The sequence below is a fragment of the Ctenocephalides felis genome, unplaced genomic scaffold, assembly GCF_003426905.1.
Source record: "Ctenocephalides felis isolate EL2017-DRISC unplaced genomic scaffold, ASM342690v1 CF-g0.4_SCAFFOLD_00732, whole genome shotgun sequence".
NCBI classification, from domain to species: Eukaryota; Metazoa; Arthropoda; class Insecta; order Siphonaptera; family Pulicidae; genus Ctenocephalides; species Ctenocephalides felis.
In genome coordinates, this window is record NW_020536886.1 from 1 (window position 1) to 17,475 (window position 17,475).

Sequence of the window (17,475 nt, forward strand, 5' to 3'; positions counted from 1 at the left end):
TTCTTCAATATTCTCCTTCTCCAACCACATTATTTTTTCTACAGAAATAGAGTAAACACAACTTTCTCAATTGTTTTTTTTTTATTATTATTTATTATAGTTTTACCATAAAGGGAATCACTTTCTCCTGCGCTGACTGTAGCATAGTACTGCATGCATTCAAGAGAACCAACCCATGTAGTTTTGGGCACTAAACTTCTATCCCTCCAAACTGGTTGATGAACCCGTTGCAGTATTTCTGCTTTAGCAGCGCTCAGTATTATGTAGCCTTGAGTTTCACAGCCTTTGAGCAAAACTTGAGAATTTACCAAAGCAACTATAATAATGTAAAATATTAAATAAAAAAATATATATTACTATTAGTGCTGATGGATAACGTAAATGCTTACTAAGCCAATTATTGTGAACAACATCATCATTCTGACACGCCTGAAGTCCTTGCAGTTGCTGATCCTTGCTGATTTGCGCTGATAAATCATCACTGAAAACTAATGCTTTATTTTCAGCTTCTGCTATTAATTGTTGTAACATGGCAGCTGCATGTCCAGATTGAACTTTACTTAGCGGGGATGGGGTTGCAGTTGAGGCACTTTGTGTTACCTAATCAAAATTGAACATTTAATATTATAAAATAAAAATAGTATGCTATATTAAATGAAAGTCAATTATACCTGTAATGCTGGTGTTGGCGGTACAGGAGTAGATGCAACATCATTGGGTCTTCTAGATTTTAATGGTGTAGTTGAATTATTATCATTTCTAAAACCTTTCAAAGCTTCAGTCGAAAGATTTTTTTTCAATTGCTAAAGATATAAAAAATTAAAAATTTCAATGTTAAATGAGAAATAAAAATCACAATATTCAATAATTACCTTATTTTTCATAAATGTATCAAATAACGCAAAAGCAACGTCTCTATTGCTTTTTGTCCAAGCTCCTTTCAAATCTCGAACAACTAACTGATGTGTAGGAGTATTTATATCACGATTGGCCTGATTGCCTTCATGCCAACCTCTTACTGGTGCTCTCCCATAGGACACTGAATCCACGCTCAAACAAAAACATTTTTCTACTGGTAGATTGTCCATAGACTAAGAATAAAAGGTAAAATATTGGTTATTTTGAATTATACATCAATACTCATATTGCATTTAAGACAGTACTTCTCTAATATCATTAATATCCTCCTGCAGAGCACTTTTCAACCAAATATCTGTTTTGTCCAGCTGCGAAGTCATGTACATTATTGACCATTCAGCTCTTGGACGGTGGCGTAAACCATCGTTTATTGGGTGCAAAGATAAATTATGTTCTACAAATAATATAACTTAAAAATCAAGTTCAGAAGCCATATAATATTGTACATAAATATAAATAAAAATATTATGAATTATCTCACCAGAACTTGAAGATATCTTCTGACCATCTAATTGAAATCCGCGCTGTTTTGCAAATGACATCCAATAACAAACCTATCAAAACAATTGTTTATTATTAAATCTATAGAAAAAATAACATTGGATAATAATATACTGGTCATAATTTTATAAGTACCTGAAATTTGTGTAAACTAAAAATTAGATGAGCAGTCTTATAATGTCTGCTCAGTTGCGCTCTTCGAGGTCGTACGTTTTTGAAGACTGTTCCTCGCCTGGTCGGTCGTGTTACTCCAGATAATATAAGCTTAAGGCTTTCAAACCATCTATATAAAATTCATAAAAGTATTTTTATTAATTATGTTTTGACGAGTAGTTACTATATTGTTTTTCAATTACCGCAATGTGCTTCCGAAAAGAACTAGAATCGGATAATCTCCTTCGGTTTTCGGCATAACGTCTTTGGTTTCAAATGATATATTAATATTCACATTTTGTGAACGAAAAGCCCTGAATGAATCATGTTCCTGTAATAAAAAATTAACGCTAAAGAAAAGAAATATAGAATAAATTTAATCTAAAATTACCTGGTTGATGGAATATTCCGGTACTTTATCCGGGGCGCAAGGTATCACCGAATGATGATCATTAGGATTTGCTAAACAAATCCATTGTAATTTAATAGTTAATTTTAAATGTGGTATTTTTAATAATTGACAGTCGTCATACTTTGATGCTGTTCTTACGTATACATTAAAATTTCCTTTGAACACAATTTTGGCTAAAATGAAGAAATAATTTACAGCAATTCGAATTTCAAAATAAGCATCTTTAAAGCTTTAACCACAAACCATTTGTCCAATCCATTGCTACATCCGACCAAGATAATTCCATTTCTTCAGTTGTATTGTAAGGGTCTAAGGACGCGTGCAGGAGCACAGTTAATTGTTTGACCCACATTGTTAGTCTCCCATGGAATAATAATCTCATTTTATCCCAAAATGGTAAAGTTGGAGACGGATCCCTGGATGGTGATGATATTTTTTCAAAACCTATTAAAAATTAAATACAAACTAGTTAGTGAGAAGTTGAAAAGATTTATTCAAAATATTAAAAAAATCGTACTTACTGAGATTACATTGGGCCATAACAGGTTCCCAACAAGGTCCAAAAGCGTAACTCCACCGATCGACTTCACAATTGAAATCATGATAGAACTTTAACGTCGTCATACCTCGCTCAATCGTTTGTTGACCCCATGGTTCACCCAAATCAATAACCACATCTCGTTTAGCTAAAAAATACAATTTTATTAATTTTAGTACACTTTGTACCTACAAATTATATTGTCTACCTCTTCTTGGCGCTTCTTGTTCTGCACCAACTAAAAGTCCAAATAAAGTGAGGTTCCTGATGTCCAACATTGGCTGTGGATAATCTCGTAATAAAAATTTCCATTCCACGCAACTGACTACTACAGATCTGCACCAGAGCGTTGTAAATACAATACCTTCTTCAGGCCATGGGCTAAAAAATAATAAACATCAAAGTACTAAGTTTGAATAAAACGTGCAACAGTTTTATGCAGAAACCAACCTATCAGGATCGATACTTCGCATCACTTTTGTGCAATTTTCGGTGCCGTGTATTGAAGGATCAGCTAAAGCTATAATTTCAAGCTCATTTAAACACCTATAATAAATATAAATAACAAATTAATATTTTATAATTTAAATAAAATATGTGTAAATTACCAAGCAAAAAGTCTTGTTCGCGTCGGTCCAGAGCTACAAAGTCGCGATCTTTGGACATAAATTTCTGCATTCTTTTTACATAAATTTGTATATAATTCTTCAACTTTTCCAGCTGCCAGCAGAGGATGCGTTTTACACAATTCAGCAACCTTCATAATGATAATATGCTAATAGTTGCTGTACATGATAATTATAATATAAGTATATATAAACTTACTTTAGCATCTAACATTTTTTGCCTTTTCAAACTTTCTTTATATTCGTCTTCTAAAAGTTCATAATTATCCCTCAATTTAACTTCGAATGGATCATCACTCATTTCAAATAAAAATTCTTTGACCTACAATAAATCAATTGATTATAAAATTGATAATTGGAATAAAATATTCTTTATCATTACCGTAATTACTAAATCGCTAGGAAGCGGTGAGTCTATTGTAAAAGGTTTCTTTTGCCGTCCATGAATTATTTTTAACCATTTAAATAAAGAAATAAATTCATTGTGGATCGCATCTGCATACTGATGCTCGTAAGGAAAAACTGCTCTTAAACATTGTATAGTGACGCCCCTAAATAAAAAAATATGTTAACCATAAGGCTTTATTATAAATGAACAAATATTATTATTAGAAAAACGTACCAAATTTTATTTTTTGCTAGCACAAAATCTTCATTAACATTCCGTTCCTGAACAACTTTTTCATTGGTCGCCAATCGAGCCATTTGGAAACCTTGTATGGTAAAAATATCAGCTCCATCAATGTATATCACAATACAACTAACAGATATAGATAAATCCTCGGACGTTGTAATATTAATTTCATCTGAACAAATTACATACCATAATTAATTGTTCTAGAAGCTATTACAGTAAATAAAAAATTTACCTGCACAAATATTCATAAGATGTTGTTCAGAAATAAAAATTTCCAAGCTAATATCACCCTTTAAGTTAACATTAATAGACCATTTGGTTTTAGGTTTGCTCGGTTGTTTTTGTTCATTTTCAGTATTTTCTAAGATTTCTCCTTCGTCTATTTGCGATCGTCTAGTTTTAATACCAGTTTGAAATTGTTTGATATCTTTGTGCAACTCTATGAAATGTAAATGTAAGTTTGCACTCCAGTTCATATGCACTTCTTCTAATAATTGTATAGTCAATTCAGATAATTTGGAAGTACGCTTTAGGTCTATACGGGCTGTTTTGATATAACCAAAAAAATCCTAAAGAATAATGTATAGAAGTAATATTTAAATAAACCTTGACAAATAAAAAATATATAAATTTGTAAGTTTTTTTTACATCTATTTCATCAGCTCTAGGGCACAGAAAATGTTTACGGATTTCCATTACTGTACAGAATTTCAACCCATGTATATTCAAAGTACATTTATTAAAGCAGTTATCAACCATCATCGACTCTAACCGCATCATTGAACATACTAAAAGTAAATTAAAATTTTATGAGCAAGTTCAAGTTTAGTATAAAAATAATTATAAATGTACTTACAATTATTTTCTGTTATGAAGAATGTGTTTAAATTTGTAAAAGAAATATTCAACATCATGTTTTGGGTTAAAGATAAAGAGCTTTTGGGTGCTTTTAATTCTTTCATAGTTGTTGATGTAGATTTTTTACTATATTCTTGAACACATCTAGAACAATATGGAAGCTCTTATTTTTATCAGATGATGATATACCGAATGTGAAATCTTCTAAATGCTATACCTGGAGGCTTGGATGAGTGTTAAAGATAATTGTGGGCTCCATTCTGTTCTGATTGTATCTAACATTGCTTCCATTTTACAACCAGACTTTCCATGACTGCAAAGTTTCACTAAAGCCATTCCCAAATAAACGGAAGTGCCTAAAAATTTTTAAATATTTCAATACGTTTTTATTTATTTATTCATAAGTACAAATATAATTGTAGACTCTAATTTAAGTCTCATGGCTAAAATTCATAATAAAGTGATAGTAAAAAAGTGGCTTCCACTGAAATATAAATTCTATCAACATAGAAAAGTAACATACATATAAAAGTTTCAGTCTGTAAATATAAATGTATTAGATTCATTCAGTTAGTTCTGTTGATGAATAATAAGGTAGGGTTTATTCTTATAATTAATAAAGTAAATAAAAATTATATTCTTACCCCATATGTGATATTTCTTCATTTGCAATAAATCATTTGAATTAGTAGAAACTTTTAACCATAATGACTCCAGTAAAAGTTCTGTTGACCAGTGTCGTTTTCCAAGTAACATGTGCAGTATTTTATTTGATAGTTTGATATCTAAATAAAAGTAGTTTAATGTAATATTTTCAATTATATATAATAAAACAAACTATAGCAATACCCCGAGTTTCTGGTAATTGATCCAAAATTAATTTTGAATGTGAAAATCCTAGTGACATACTCTGATCATACATTTTAATCATTGCACATACATTCCACAATTCTACAATACTTCCATTTATAATAAATTTGCTGAATATAGTTTCTAGCCATCGATTTTTCTTTTCATCAACTACTACATTAGAAGCCATTTTACAAAATCTAGGTTCGTTTTCATTGGCATGTTCACTGGTTTTGTTATAACTATTAGCCCTTCGTAAATTATTGTAGTACTCTTTGGATAAAGCAACGTTGATCAAATCCGATGCTTTGTTATGAAGGAAATTTGTGCTAATCCATGTATGTATATATCTGTGATTGTAGAATAAATGTAAGGTATGAAGTTTCACTGACAAATTGACCATGTTGTTGTCTTCCAACTGAAACAATTATTAGAAATATTTGAAATCTTTAAGATATAAATATCTGAATATGTTTATGCTATGTTATGATGTTTACCTTTGCGTCTATAGAAAATTTCCTCAACAAAACCAACCTTTCCTGAAGAGAATGAATTTCAAATTCTTCTATTCCACAATACATTTGGGCTAACGATACAGAAGGAGGAGTAAAATCTGGTATTAAACTAGGTGTGAACCAAGTATTTAACTAAAATAATTTGTTTTTGTTACAATTATAAACCTCAAGTTTAATATACAATTTATTCTTTACCTTCAAACATTGCAATAGGGCACTAAACTCTTTCCTAGAATTATCTCTCATTCCAGTTAGAGTTGTATCATCAATTTGAAGATCAAATTTCTAAAAAAATATTGATTAATAAGCTTCTATACAGTATAAAGAATGAATGTAACAAATACCTTTGGTATTATAGGTGTTATTCTTAACAAAATATCATCAGCACTCTCCTTATTTAATGATATTGATTCAAATTGATTTTCATTCTGATATTTATTTACATTTTTACTTTCAGTTAAAAAGCTATACAATCCTTCATGTACAGTAAATTTTGTGTGCTTCATTGTTATATTTAATTTCTGGAATTTAATTTTTTTATTATTAAAACACTAATAACAGTACATTTATTATCACAATAAAATTTTGTTAATAAATCTTTTACCTCTACAGAAATAGGACCTTGCGCAATCAACATTGCCTCCAAACTAATTGCAAAGGATAATTCAACTAAACAAGGCTCACTATCTAATAAACCTTTTGGGGTATGGTGTAGCATTTTAGCCTAAAAAGTTATAAATCTCTTATATGATTTTCATAGCATTTTAAATGTTAAATTATTACCTCTGCTTCCCCAAGTGTAACATTAACTAAAAGTGATTTGGCACTATTAACAATACTGCCATCCAGATGAATATCACGTGCAGTTGCATGAAGTAACCATCCTGGGGTTTTAGAACGCAATAGAACTACAGATATATTATAAACTTGCACAGCCATAAACTAAAACATCAATATAATATAAATACAATATTCTATAAGTCGAAAAACAATAGTATTACCTGTGCAAATGTGTTAATAATTCTCGGTACTTCAATTTCCCTAAAATCCAATACTTTATTTTGAGAAAGACTTGGAAATTCATCATGATTTCTGCTATTAGATGTTTCATTGTGCCAGCTGTTGGATCTGGAAATTCTTTTAATTAAACTAGATTTTGGTCCTGAAGAATGTGGTCGTCTGGCTTCACCAATATCTTTTTTAATACGTACATCCCGAATTTCAATTGAAACTAATTTTGTTACATCAGAATTGAATAGACTACTCCGAACACTGACTTCTTCAATGTTCTGCAAACCGTTGCAATAGTTAATGTCACATTCAGCTTACAATATCATATTTATGCAGTGCAAAAGAATCATGAAAATATAAGCATATTAAAATAAAATATTCTATCACTAAAGTGTTAAAATTGATTTTTAACTCACCACACTGAAACCATTCTTATATATAACAACATCTCGTAGTGAACATGGTAGACATAATCGACCAATTCGAACTGTTGTGTGGTATTTTCTTTTAAAATGAAAAGCAAAACATAAAGGCAATGCCCTAAAATAATTAAAACAACACAATAAAATTTGGAATTTATATGGTTGATCAAAGTATTTTCACTTGCCATCTGAAGCCAGCAAATATTAAAATTAATATAGACACTAATATTATGATTTCATAAATCATCATTTTATTGAAGAAGACCAAAAAGGACTATTTTATTTTTATATTATTTGCAAACGTCATAATAATATTTTTCTAAACAGCTGTGTTTTGAAAGAATTATTTGTTCGAAGATCATTGCACAAATATATAATATAACCTATAAACAGAAACGTCATTGGAAACGATTCTTCTGCCATCTAGCGTAAATATAGAGAGTGCAATGACAGCTGTCAATATTTGTCTAAGGTTGCCATCCTGCTGTCCAGAACAAGTTAAAAGGTTTTGAACATGGGTAAAAGAAGTATATATGAGTGGTTCTAAAAAGGTGCAGGTAAAGGTCTCACAATGGTTCTAAAATGGTGCAGGTAAAACCATATTTCAGCTAACACAATATATTTTTATCATTTTTAATATTTTTATGCTATAATGCATATTTATTTTCAAACATATTATGTCATAGTTATAATACTGTTTAGAATTTTCTATATATTGTATTTTTATATTTTTTTGTTTAATATCAAATAAATATATAAATATAAAAGTATATAAATATAAGAGTTAAACTGGGAATCGATCAGATACCTATTTATTTATTATTTTCATAAAATTTTCAAAATGAGATTAAATAAAAAGCAAAACCTATTAATTATATATTAGATCAAAATTATGATATAAAAATGCTGATAATTGTCAAATATATATATATATATATATATATATATATATATCGAATATATATATATCTTATATATAAAAATGGAGCTCTCTTTCAAATGTCCGAATAAAACCCGAAAACGGCTGAATCGATTTGGCCAGTCTTAGTCTTGAAAAATTCGTGCCAATCCAGAGAAAGTCCAAAAGGTGAGAAATTATTTCAAATCCGCGTAGAAACTTTTTATTTTTAATTTGAAAATTTTTGTAGAAGCGTAATCTAAATAAAACAATGGAAGGTTGCTAATCCGTGAAATGTCAAACATTTTTGACAGACGATGTTCAATTACGTTCAATAGGATATTTTACGTGAATATTATTTAATTATAGTTAAATTGTAGTAAGTAGCTTTGTTTGTAGTTTTATTTATATATAAAAACGTTAGTAAACGGGCCGCAAGTGTTACTAGAGACTCAAAATATAAACTTTTTTGATATGTTAATATGAAAATGCATTTTTGGCATATTTTTCTCAAACACGGTGCTCTGAAAGATCTTATTTGTATAATTATATGCTCATTGGTATTTATAAAACATTTTCTAGGTTGTTGCGGAAGGTCCGGGGTTAAAAAGGCCAACCACCGATTTGTCAAAAATCAGTAAAGTTAAGCATTGTTTAACAACAATATTTGAAAGTAGAGGAAAAAAGATTTATAGCCAGCTACAAGCTTGATTTGAAAACGGTAATCTTTTCCAGTTATAATTTCCCAGAATTTATCGCAGAATAGATAGTAATATATGAAGGCCCGGAGTTAAAAAGGCCAACCACAGATTTGTCAAAAATCAGTAAAGTTAAGCATTATTTAACAACAATATTTGAAAGTAGAGGAAAAAAGATTTATAGCCAGCTACAAGCTTGATTTGAAAACGGTAATCTTTTCCAGTTATAATTTCCCAGAATTTATCGCAGAATAGATAGTAATATATGAAGGTCCGGGGTTAAAAAGGCCAACCACCGATTTGTCAAAAATCAGTAAAGTTTAGCATTGTTTAACAACAATATTTGAAAGTAGAGGAAAAAAGATTTATAGCCAGCTACAAGCTTGATTTGAAAACGGTAATCTTTGAAATGGGGGAGATAAACGGTAATCTTTGAGAATACATAATAAAAGTATTTTCTTCCGTTGGTAGTTTTTAAGCATTAGTTAAAAATGTAATTATTTTGTAAAATACCTTTAAAACTATAATAAGGCTTTAAATCTTTTTGCCACCTGCCAGTTTCGAGTTTGCCGGGTCAGCTAGTATATATATATATATATATATATATATTCTTATATATAAAAATGGAGCTCTCTTTCAAATGTCCGAATAAAACTCGAAAACGGCTGAATCGATTTGGCCAGTCTTAGTCTTGAAAAATTCGTGCCAATCGAGAGAAAGTCCAAAAGGTGAGAAATTATTTCAAATCCGCGTAGAAACTTTACATTTTTAATTTGAAAATTTTTGTTGAAGCGTAATTTAAATAAAACAATTGCCGGTGGCAATTTCGTGAAATGTCAAACGCTTTTGACAGATGATGTTCAATTACGTTTAATAGGATGTTTTACGCAAATATTATTTAATTATGATAAATTTGTAGTAAGTAGTTTTGTTTGTAGTTTTATTTATATACAAAAAAGTTAGTAAACGGGCAGCAAGTGTTACTAGAGACTCAAATATCAACTTTTTGAAATGTTAATATGAAAATGCACTGGTTATAGAACTGGTTAATATGAAAATGCACAGGTTATAGAACATATAGGAGTTCTGATGCTGTTCGAACCATAAAAAAAATATATAGACTTTGGATTATCCGGAATTCGGATTATCCGGACTTCGGATTATCCGGACTTCGGATTATCCGGACTTCGGATTATCCGGAATTCGGATTATCCGGAATTCGGATTATCCGGAATTCGATTATCCGGAATTCGGATTATCCGGAATTCGGATTATCCGGAATTCGGATTATCCGGAATTCGGATTATCCGGAATTCGGATTATCCGGAATTCGGATTATCCGGAATTCGATTATCCGAATTCGGATTATCCGGAATTCGGATTATCCGGAATTCGGATTATCCGGAATTCGGATTATCCGAATTCGGATTATCCGGAATTCGGATTATCCGGAATTCGGTTATCCGGAATTCGGATTATCCGGAATTCGGATTATCCGGAATTCGGATTATCCGGAATTCGGATTATCCGGAATTCGGATTATCCGGAATTCGGATTATCCGGAATTCGGATTATCCGGAATTCGATTATCCGGAATTCGGATTATCCGGAATTCGGATTATCCGGAATTCGGATTATCCGGAATTCGGATTATCCGGATTCGGATTATCCGGAATTCGGATTATCCGGAATTCGGATTATCCGGAATTCGGATTATCCGGAATTCGGATTATCCGGAATTCGGATTATCCGGAATTCGGATTATCCGGAATTCGGATTATCCGGAATTCGGATTATCCGGAATTCGGATTATCCGGAATTCGGATTATCCGGAATTCGGATTATCCGGAATTCGGATTATCCGGAATTCGGATTATCCGGAATTCGGATTATCCGGAATTCGGATTATCCGGAATTCGGATTATCCGGAATTCGGATTATCCGGAATTCGGATTATCCGGAATTCGGATTATCCGGAATTCGGATTATCCGGAATTCGGATTATCCGGAATTCGGATTATCCGGACTTCGGATTATCCGGAATTCGGATTATCCGGAATTCGGATTATCCGGAATTCGGATTATCCGGAATTCGGATTATCCGGAATTCGGATTATCCGGAATTCGGATTATCCGGAATTCGGATTATCCGGAATTCGGATTATCCGGAATTCGGATTATCCGGAATTCGGTTTATCCGGAATTCGGTTTATCCGGAATTCGGTTTATCCGGAATTCGGATTATCCGGAATTCGGATTATCCGGAATTCGGATTATCCGGAATTCGGATTATCCGGAATTCGGATTATCCGGAATTCGGATTATCCGGAATTCGGATTATCCGGAATTCGGATTATCCGGAATTCGGATTATCCGGAATTCGGATTATCCGGAATTCGGATTATCCGGAATTCGGATTATCCGGAATTCGGATTATCCGGAATTCGGATTATCCGGAATTCGGATTATCCGGAATTCGGATTATCCGGAATTCGGATTATCCGGAATTCGGATTATCCGGAATTCGGTTATCCGGAATTCGGATTATCCGGAATTCGGATTATCCGGAATTCGGATTATCCGGAATTCGGTTTATCCGGAATTCGATTATCCGGAATTCGGATTATCCGGAATTCGGATTATCCGGAATTCGGATTATCCGGAATTCGGATTATCCGGAATTCGGATTATCCGGAATTCGGATTATCCGGAATTCGGTTTATCCGGAATTCGGTTTATCCGGAATTCGGTTATCCGGAATTCGGATTTATCCGGAATTCGGTTTATCCGGAATTCGGATTATCCGGAATTCGGATTATCCGGAATTCGGTTATCCGGAATTCGGTTATCCGGAATTCGGATTATCCGGAATTCGGATTATCCGGAATTCGGATTATCCGGAATTCGGTTTATCCGGAATTCGGATTATCCGGAATTCGGTTTATCCGGAATTCGGATTATCCGGAATTCGGATTATCCGGAATTCGGATTATCCGGAATTCGGATTATCCGGAATTCGGATTATCCGGAATTCGGATTATCCGGAATTCGGATTATCCGGAATTCGGATTATCCGGAATTCGGATTATCCGGAATTCGGATTCGGATTATCCGGAATATCCGGAATTCCGATTAATCCGGATTATCCGGAATTCGGATTATCCGGAATTCGGATTATCCGGAATTCGGATTATCCGGAATTCGGATTATCCGGAATTCGGATTATCCGGAATTCGGATTATCCGGAATTCGGATTATCCGGAATTCGGATTATCCGGAATTCGGATTATCCGGAATTCGGATTATCCGGAATTCGGATTATCCGGAATTCGGATTATCCGGAATTCGGATTATCCGGAATTCGGTTTATCCGGAATTCGGTTATCCGGAATTCGGATTATCCGGAATTCGTTATCCGGAATTCGGATTATCCGGAATTCGGATTATCCGGAATTCGGATTATCCGGAATTCGGATTATCCGGAATTCGGATTATCCGGAATTCGGATTATCCGGAATTCGGTTTATCCGGAATTCGGATTATCCGGAATTCGGATTATCCGGAATTCGGATTATCCGGAATTCGGATTATCCGGAATTCGGTTTATCCGGAATTCGGTTTATCCGGAATTCGGTTTATCCGGAATTCGGTTTATCCGGAATTCGGATTATCCGGAATTCGGATTATCCGGAATTCGGTTTATCCGGAATTCGGTTTATCCGGAATTCGGTTTATCCGGAATTCGGTTTATCCGGAATTCGGTTTATCCGGAATTCGGTTATCCGGAATTCGGATTATCCGGAATTCGGATTATCCGGAATTCGGATTATCCGGAATTCGGATTATCCGGAATTCGGATTATCCGGAATTCGGATTATCCGGAATTCGGATTATCCGGAATTCGGATTATCCGGAATTCGGATTATCCGGAATTCGGATTATCCGGAATTCGGATTATCCGGAATTCGGATTATCCGGAATTCGGATTATCCGGAATTCGGATTATCCGGAATTCGGATTATCCGGAATTCGGATTATCCGGAATTCGGTTATCCGGAATTCGGTTTATCCGGAATTCGGTTTATCCGGAATTCGGTTTATCCGGAATTCGGATTATCCGGAATTCGGATTATCCGGAATTCGGATTATCCGGAATTCGGATTATCCGGAATTCGGATTATCCGGAATTCGGATTATCCGGAATTCGGATTATCCGGAATTCGGATTATCCGAAATTCGGATTATCCGGAATTCGGATTATCCGGAATTCGGATTATCCGGAATTCGGATTATCCGGAATTCGGATTATCCGGAATTCGGTTATCCGGAATTCGGTTTATCCGGAATTCGGATTATCCGGAATTCGGTTTATCCGGAATTCGGTTTATCCGGAATTCGGTTTATCCGGAATTCGGATTATCCGGAATTCGGATTATCCGGAATTCGGATTATCCGGAATTCGGTTTATCCGGAATTCGGATTATCCGGAATCGGATATCCGGATTATCGGATTATCCGGAATTCGGATTATCCGGAATTCGGATTATCCGGAATTCGGATTATCCGGAATTCGGATTATCCGGAATTCGGATTATCCGGAATTCGGATTATCCGGAATTCGGATTATCCGGAATTCGGATTATCCGGAATTCGGATTATCCGGAATTCGGATTATCCGGAATTCGGATTATCCGGAATTCGGATTATCCGGAATTCGGATTATCCGGAATTCGGATTATCCGGAATTCGGATTATCCGGAATTCGGATTATCCGGAATTCGGATTATCCGGAATTCGGTTTATCCGGAATTCGGATTATCCGGAATTCGGATTATCCGGAATTCGGATTATCCGGATTCGGATTATCCGGAATTCGGATTATCCGGAATTCGGATTATCCGGAATTCGGATTATCCGGAATTCGGATTATCCGGAATTCGGATTATCCGGAATTCGGATTATCCGGAATTCGGATTATCCGGAATTCGGATTATCCGGAATTCGGATTATCCGGAATTCGGTTTATCCGGAATTCGGTTATCCGGAATTCGGTTTATCCGGAATTCGGATTATCCGGAATTCGGATTATCCCGGAATTCGGATTATCCGGAATTCGGTTATCCGGAATTCGGATTATCCGGAATTCGGATTATCCGGAATTCGGTTTATCCGGAATTCGGATTATCCGGAATTCGGTTTATCCGGAATTCGGATTATCCGGAATTCGGTTATCCGGAATTCGGATTATCCGGAATTCGGTTTATCCGGAATTCGGTTTATCCGGAATTCGGTTTATCCGGAATTCGGTTTATCCGGAATTCGGATTATCCGGAATTCGGATTATCCGGAATTCGGATTATCCGGAATTCGGATTATCCGGAATTCGGATTATCCGAATTCGGATTATCCGGAATTCGGATTATCCGGAATTCGGTTATCCGAATTCGGTTTATCCGGAATTCGGTTTATCCGGAATTCGGTTATCCGGAATTCGGATTATCCGGAATTCGGATTATCCGGAATTCGGATTATCCGGAATTCGATTATCCGGAATTCGGATTATCCGGAATTCGGATTATCCGGAATTCGGATTATCCGGAATTCGGATTATCCGGAATTCGGATTATCCGGAATTCGGATTATCCGGAATTCGGATTATCCGGAATTCGGATTATCCGGAATTCGGTTATCCGGAATTCGGATTATCCGGAATTCGGATTATCCGGAATTCGGATTATCCGGAATTCGGATTATCCGGAATTCGGATTATCCGGAATTCGGATTATCCGGAATTCGGATTATCCGGAATTCGGATTATCCGGAATTCGGATTATCCGGAATTCGGATTATCCGGAATTCGGTTTATCCGGAATTCGGATTATCCGGAATTCGGATTATCCGGAATTCGGATTATCCGGAATTCGGATTATCCGGAATTCGGATTATCCGGAATTCGGATTATCCGGAATTCGGATTATCCGGAATTCGGATTATCCGGAATTCGGATTATCCGGAATTCGGATTATCCGGAATTCGGATTATCCGGAATTCGGATTCCGGATTCGGATTATCCGGAATTCGGATTATATCCGGAATTCGGATTATCCGGAATTCGGATTATCCGGAATTCGGATTATCCGGAATTCGGATTATCCGGAATTCGGATTATCCGGATTCGGATTATCCGGAATTCGGATTATCCGGAATTCGGTTATCCGGAATTCGGTTTATCCGGAATTCGGATTATCCGGAATTCGGATTATCCGGAATTCGGATTATCCGGAATTCGGTTTATCCGGAATTCGGATTATCCGGAATTCGGATTATCCGGAATTCGGATTATCCGGAATTCGGATTATCCGGAATTCGGTTTATCCGGAATTCGTTTATCCGGAATTCGGATTATCCGGATTCGGATTATCCGGAATTCGGTTTATCCGGAATTCGGTTTATCCGGAATTCGGATTATCCGGAATTCGGATTATCCGGAATTCGGATTATCCGGAATTCGGATTATCCGGAATTCGGATTATCCGGAATTCGGTTTATCCGGAATTCGGATTATCCGGAATTCGGATTATCCGGAATTCGGTTTATCCGGAATTCGGTTTATCCGGAATTCGGTTTATCCGGAATTCGGATTATCCGGAATTCGGTTATCCGGAATTCGGTTTATCCGGAATTCGGATTATCCGGAATTCGGATTATCCGGAATTCGGTTTATCCGGAATTCGGTTTATCCGGAATTCGGATTATCCGGAATTCGATTATCCGGAATTCGGATTATCCGGAATTCGATTATCCGGAATTCGGATTATCCGGAATTCGGATTATCCGGAATTCGGATTATCCGGAATTCGGATTATCCGGAATATCGATTCGGATTATCCGGAATTCGGATTATCCGGAATTCGGATTATCCGGAATTCGGTTTATCCGGAATTCGGATTATCCGGAATTCGGATTATCCGGAATTCGGATTATCCGGAATTCGGATTATCCGGAATTCGGATTATCCGGAATTCGGATTATCCGGAATTCGGATTATCCGGAATTCGGATTATCCGGAATTCGGATTATCCGGAATTCGGATTATCCGGAATTCGGATTATCCGGAATTCGGATTATCCGGATTCGGATTATCCGGAATTCGGATTATCCGGAATTCGGATTATCCGGAATTCGGATTATCCGGAATTCGGTTTATCCGGAATTCGGTTTATCCGGAATTCGGTTTATCCGGAATTCGGTTTATCCGGAATTCGGTTTATCCGGAATTCGGTTTATCCGGAATTCGGTTTATCCGGAATTCGGTTTATCCGGAATTCGGTTTATCCGGAATTCGGTTTATCCGGATTCGTTTATCCGGAATTCGGATTATCCGGAATTCGGATTATCCGGAATTCGGATTATCCGGAATTCGGATTATCCGGAATTCGGATTATCCGGTATTCGGATTATCCGGAATTCGGATTATCCGGAATTCGGTTTATCCGGAATTCGGATTATCCGGAATTCGGATTATCCGGAATTCGGATTATCCGGAATTCGGATTATCCGGAATTCGGATTATCCGGAATTCGGATTATCCGGAATTCGGATTATCCGGAATTCGATTATCCGGATTCGGATTATCCGGAATTCGGATTATCCGGAATTCGGATTATCCGGAATTCGGATTATCCGGAATTCGGATTTCCGGAATTCGGTTTATCCGGAATTCGGTTATCCGGAATTCGGTTTATCGGAATTCGGTTTATCCGGAATTCGGATTATCCGGAATTCGGATTATCCGGAATTCGGATTATCCGGAATTCGGATTATCCGGAATTCGGATTATCCGGAATTCGGATTATCCGGAATTCGGATTATCCGGAATTCGGATTATCCGGAATTCGGATTATCCGGAATTCGGATTATCCGGAATTCGGATTATCCGGAATTCGGATTATCCGGATTCGGATTATCCGGAATTCGGATTTATCCGGAATTCGGTTTATCCGGAATTCGGTTTATCCGGAATTCGGTTTATCCGAATTCGGTTATCCGGAATTCGGTTTATCCGGAATTCGGTTTATCCGGAATTCGGTTTATCCGGAATTCGGTTTATCCGGAATTCGGTTATCCGGAATTCGGTTTATCCGGAATTCGTTTATCCGGAATTCGGATTATCCGGAATTCGTTTATCCGGAATTCGGTTTATCCGGAATTCGGTTTATCCGGAATTCGGTTTATATCCGGAATTCGGTTTATCCGGATTCGGTTTATCCGGAATTCGGATTATCCGGAATCGGATTATCCGGAATTCGATTATCCGGAATTCGGATTATCCGGAATTCGGATTATCCGGAATTCGGATTATCCGGAATTCGGATTATCCGGAATTCGGATTATCCGGAATTCGGATTATCCGGAATTCGGATTATCGGAATTCGGATT

General features: G+C 35.6%; 1 protein-coding gene across 1 annotated transcript; it reads right to left on the reverse strand.

The window, feature by feature from the left end:
• Positions 1–3: 3 nt before the first annotated feature.
• Positions 4–7,690, reverse strand: LOC113367768 (protein KIAA0100-like; the record flags this gene model as incomplete). Its single annotated transcript, XM_026609351.1, has 32 exons — positions 7,626–7,690; positions 7,435–7,558; positions 7,009–7,296; positions 6,791–6,949; positions 6,612–6,731; positions 6,451–6,528; positions 6,203–6,292; positions 5,990–6,139; positions 5,493–5,910; positions 5,288–5,428; positions 4,861–4,999; positions 4,642–4,787; positions 4,434–4,573; positions 4,018–4,354; positions 3,771–3,954; positions 3,531–3,699; positions 3,348–3,470; positions 3,131–3,279; positions 2,973–3,068; positions 2,731–2,903; positions 2,506–2,670; positions 2,228–2,428; positions 1,964–2,157; positions 1,776–1,903; positions 1,555–1,702; positions 1,400–1,472; positions 1,164–1,312; positions 873–1,091; positions 696–803; positions 390–600; positions 107–316; positions 4–38 (listed from the first exon to the last, which is right to left on the reverse strand). Coding segments are annotated over exons 1-32 (5,130 nt in total), but the record flags the coding sequence as incomplete, so codon positions are not given.
• Positions 7,691–17,475: the final 9,785 nt, after the last annotated feature.